We start from the raw sequence: 4,162 nt of genomic DNA, 5'->3' as shown, positions 1-4,162 counted from the left end.
TATATCAGGAGCTTTGTATTAAATTTTTACACTTTTTGGCACAACAGAAATAACTTTATTGATATTTATAGAAAAAAAAACTAAAAAAATTGAAAACTTACAATGTCTGTACACAGCTCAAAAATAGTCAAATTATTTTCAAAATTTTATCGTATATAGAAAATGCTAATATAAACATTCAGTGAAATTTTCATGTATCTACAGTCATTCATTTTTTAATTACAATAAAATAAGAATTTTGTCACATGAGAAATCGAGTGAATATCAAATGTTGTAAAAATATGAATTTCAAACGCTCATAAAAATTTAATTTGAGTTTCTTATAGACATTGTTTTTTTGGTAAAGATAGATTATCCTATAAGGAATTTTGTATTACATTTTAAAATCTAAGTTCTAAAAAGAAAAATTTTTACCAATTATTAACTCTAAATAATTTGCTAATTTTCGTGATTTTTTACATATTTTGTGAATTTTTGAACTTTAAATGCTAATAAATAAAACTGTGACTAAGAATTTTTAATATTTTTCAAATGTCATTGTAATAATAAAGTAGGAGCCTTGTATTAAATTTTCAAGTATTTTTACTCAACAAATAAAGTTTTATTGACATTCATAGAAAAAAAAACTAATTAAATTGGAAACTGAAATTGTCCGTAAACAGCTCAATACAAATCAAAATATTTTGAAAATTGTATCATGTATAGAAAAAGTTACACCAAAAACCAAATTCAATTTTGTGAAAAATCGATTTTGCGTAAAAATTCCCGTTTTTCCTTAATTTTTCTTTGGTTTTTCTTGGCGCTTTTGAAAATTAATGGGAATTTTAAATTTTTACCACCCCAATGCACCAACGATATTCACTTTCCGAATATTTAAAAGAGCACCAACACGCTTACAGAGAAGTTCCCGGATTTTTTAAAAATTATTTTTCCCGCAGTACAATCGCTGAGAAGTTTTTACCACAAAAACTTGATGGATATCTGGTCCTAGGAATTTCGTATATTTATTAAGGTGTGTCCATTGAGCCTCTCTTCATTCATTTTTGATTGTAGAATTATTATAATTTAAAGATTTAAGAGTATTTGCACGAACTTTTAATATTTAACGTTTATTTAATATTTATACGGACGATACTATAGGCAGAGCGTCATTTGTGTAGCAAATTTGTTTTCAGTAGCCCAATTTTAGTAGCCCAAATAGCACCAACATTTTCATAGCTTAGATATGAAATTAATATTCATTTTACTCAAACAGAATATTCATATAATATTTTTGATTGGCCTATCATTCTTCTATCGATCTGATAATAATATAATCCAAAAATGGTCAAATGCGCCACTTGTATGAATATTCAATATGGTATCAATAGTAAGTTTATCTATTATTCAAAATAAAATTACCATAGGGCCTAGAATAATATAATAATATAATAATAATATGATGAGAATCACCTATTTACTAATAACTTACTAGTAAGTAGTAACCTATTACATAAATTGATTTATTATCTAATACAGAATATTCTTACCTTTAAGTTTGATATTAGATCTATATGTCTATTCACTCTTTTATTAAACGTTACTACACATAATTGGAACTGCTGAACACAAATTTGGTATGCAATACGCTTATAAGATGAGATAATGTTATAATAACACACGCGTCCTCTAAAGATGCATCGATGACCTAATATATCAAATAATTTTTATTTATTTTTTACATAGTATGTGATGAAGGTAAACGCTTTTACTGTTATTTGGCTTCTTAAAAGCACCCAACAAATATTATTTTTATTTTTCTAATTTAATATTTTAATATTTTAAAAACCCATAGAAAATATTTTATGCTGAGAAAAGTAATATTTTTAAAATTATGTATTACCTATATTAGACTGTATTTTTACCAAATTAAAAAAAGTGGTCGTGAACTTGTGAAATATAATTTTTTTAAATAATCAAACATATATTCCAATTACCTACTGTGTAGGATTGTAGTTGAATAGGGAAATGATATAGGTGGTTAGAGGTTCAACCTCCCCCGCCCAGAAAATAAACGTATGTGAGTGTAGAATTATTATTATTATTATTATTATTGTTATAGTGTCGAGAATCCCCCTCAGGATTCCCCCCCCCCCCTGAAATTAAATTATATATTAGCCACTGGTGATGATTGTAGGTAATAGTATTTTTATAGACAGAATATAGTTACCAACACTGAGCATGATACAGTTTGACGTTTTTCGATTAATGGATTGCACATTATGCCCGTTCCTAAAACAAATAACTCGTGTTATAATAATGACGTATACATTTTAACATTTATATAGTTCTGATGGAGTAGCCCGCATGAATTATATTGTTAATTAGATGGGGGAGGTAATATAAATCCCTCCATACTACATATTATACACAAATTCACAAATTCACCTCATTCATAAAACAACAACAATTTCTTACATGAAATACGTCATAATGTTTTTACTGGTAGCGACTAGCGAGTCATATAGGTAGTACATGCCAATTATAAAAATATTGGAGTTCAAATTTATAGTTCAACATAATATTTAATTATAAAATCGTCGATATTTCAATAACATCGGAATATTTTTATAGAACGCAAATAACTTATAAAATGAACATATATGAAATTATATTAAATTATAAAAAATAAAATATTATAATGACGATTTTACATTATATAGATTATAGATTATAATATGTATAATATATAAAAACATTACATATCATGTTATGAATTTGAATTAAATTCGATCAAAATTCAAAGTACTTAGGTATAATATATTTAAACACAAGTTTTATGATTTTAATTATAGAAAAATTGCTTTGGTGTCAGGTTTAAATAATACATATTATATGGGCGAAATCGTATAGTAACAAACCAAATGGCCACAAGAAACATTGTAATTATATCGATCACTATCTACATTCTAGAAGATTCCATTATAAATTTAAATATTAAGTATTGACCATTGTTTATATTTTTTTACATGCATTTGAGTTCATACAATTATTATACTAGCTATATTACCCAGCGTTGCCCGGGATTAAATATAACCGAGATGGACAATCCATCTACGGCAAATAGTAAGGAGCAAATTTTTTTCTTACGTGAACCAATAAATTTCGATAGTAATTTTTATAGCGGGTAAGCCTTCCTAAAACAACTGGTAAAATCAATCATCTGAACCTTCCTTAAATAGCCAAAATTGGTTGAGTATTTTTAGATTTTATAAGCCTCAGCAATACATTGCCTTAAATAATATAATTATTAATTATTATATAAATGTTGTTATCCGTGGCTTCTATTCTATATACTCTTACGAGTTACGACTCGTAAGGTATCCCAAATAATATGTGTGTACAACTTAGTGTCAAAAACTGTGGATTTACATATGTGTCTTTTATATATAACTTGATACCTAATATCTGTATTTTCCGACTACCTATTATAATCGATCTACCTATCGTTTCCGCTATGCTTCAATTGAAATAATATTTTAAACTGTTTTATGGTCAAATTCAGTTGAGTATACTTAATTAAAAATATACTTTTTAGTACATACCTATACAAAATTATAAACCATACACTTTGCCTCTAATATATAATACCTACCTGTACCACAATTTCACATAAATACATAATCACACCTATATGAAATATCGTTATTAGTGTTGTGAACCCCTGTCTGTATGCTATACGCAGTATGAGATATAGTAATAGTATAATATAGTATAGTGTGAAGCATATTAATGTGTGAACAGACAGAGTCACACGGTCTTAAGGAATTCGCTGTGTGGACAGTTTTGAGCCCGAGCGAGCCCCTATACCGTGTCTCGCTGTCTGTGTAATATTCAGTGTAGTCCTGGCAGACCATCGAGCAGAGCCTCTGTTGTTTTCTTAAGTCTAATAATTATTCTGTGCAACTAAATTTCTTTTAAAATTGATTATATTAATAAAGTATTAGTGATAACTCAAACACCTCGTATTTATTTACTAACGAACAAACTCGGTTGTGGAGACGTCCATAACATTTTGGTGGCAGCGGTGGGATCCGTAGATTCCAGTTCGTTAAACAATAAGTTAGTTAATGCCGTGTAATTTCGAGTTAAAGTAAATCTATGCTTATAATATAATTAAATA

General features: G+C 27.5%; 1 protein-coding gene across 5 annotated transcripts in view; it reads right to left on the bottom strand.

Annotated features, from left to right (window-relative positions):
* Nucleotides 1-4,162, bottom strand: part of LOC100165635 (modular serine protease) — a 52,363-nt gene that overhangs the window by 10,984 nt on the left and 37,217 nt on the right. The window contains exon 1 of one of the 5 annotated variants that reach the window (XM_016805616.2): nt 2,214-2,537. The exons of the other annotated variants lie outside the window; for them this stretch is intronic. Within the exon in view, the coding sequence (XP_016661105.1) occupies nt 2,214-2,260 (47 nt within the window). The 5' untranslated portion in view covers nt 2,261-2,537. Of the gene's footprint in view, nt 1-2,213; nt 2,538-4,162 lie in introns of those variants that run through there. 5 annotated transcript variants of the gene reach the window in all.

The sequence above is a fragment of the Acyrthosiphon pisum genome, chromosome A1 (genome assembly GCF_005508785.2).
Source record: "Acyrthosiphon pisum isolate AL4f chromosome A1, pea_aphid_22Mar2018_4r6ur, whole genome shotgun sequence".
Taxonomy (NCBI): domain Eukaryota; kingdom Metazoa; phylum Arthropoda; class Insecta; order Hemiptera; family Aphididae; genus Acyrthosiphon; species Acyrthosiphon pisum.
This window is presented reverse-complemented; position numbering and strand designations above follow the sequence as displayed.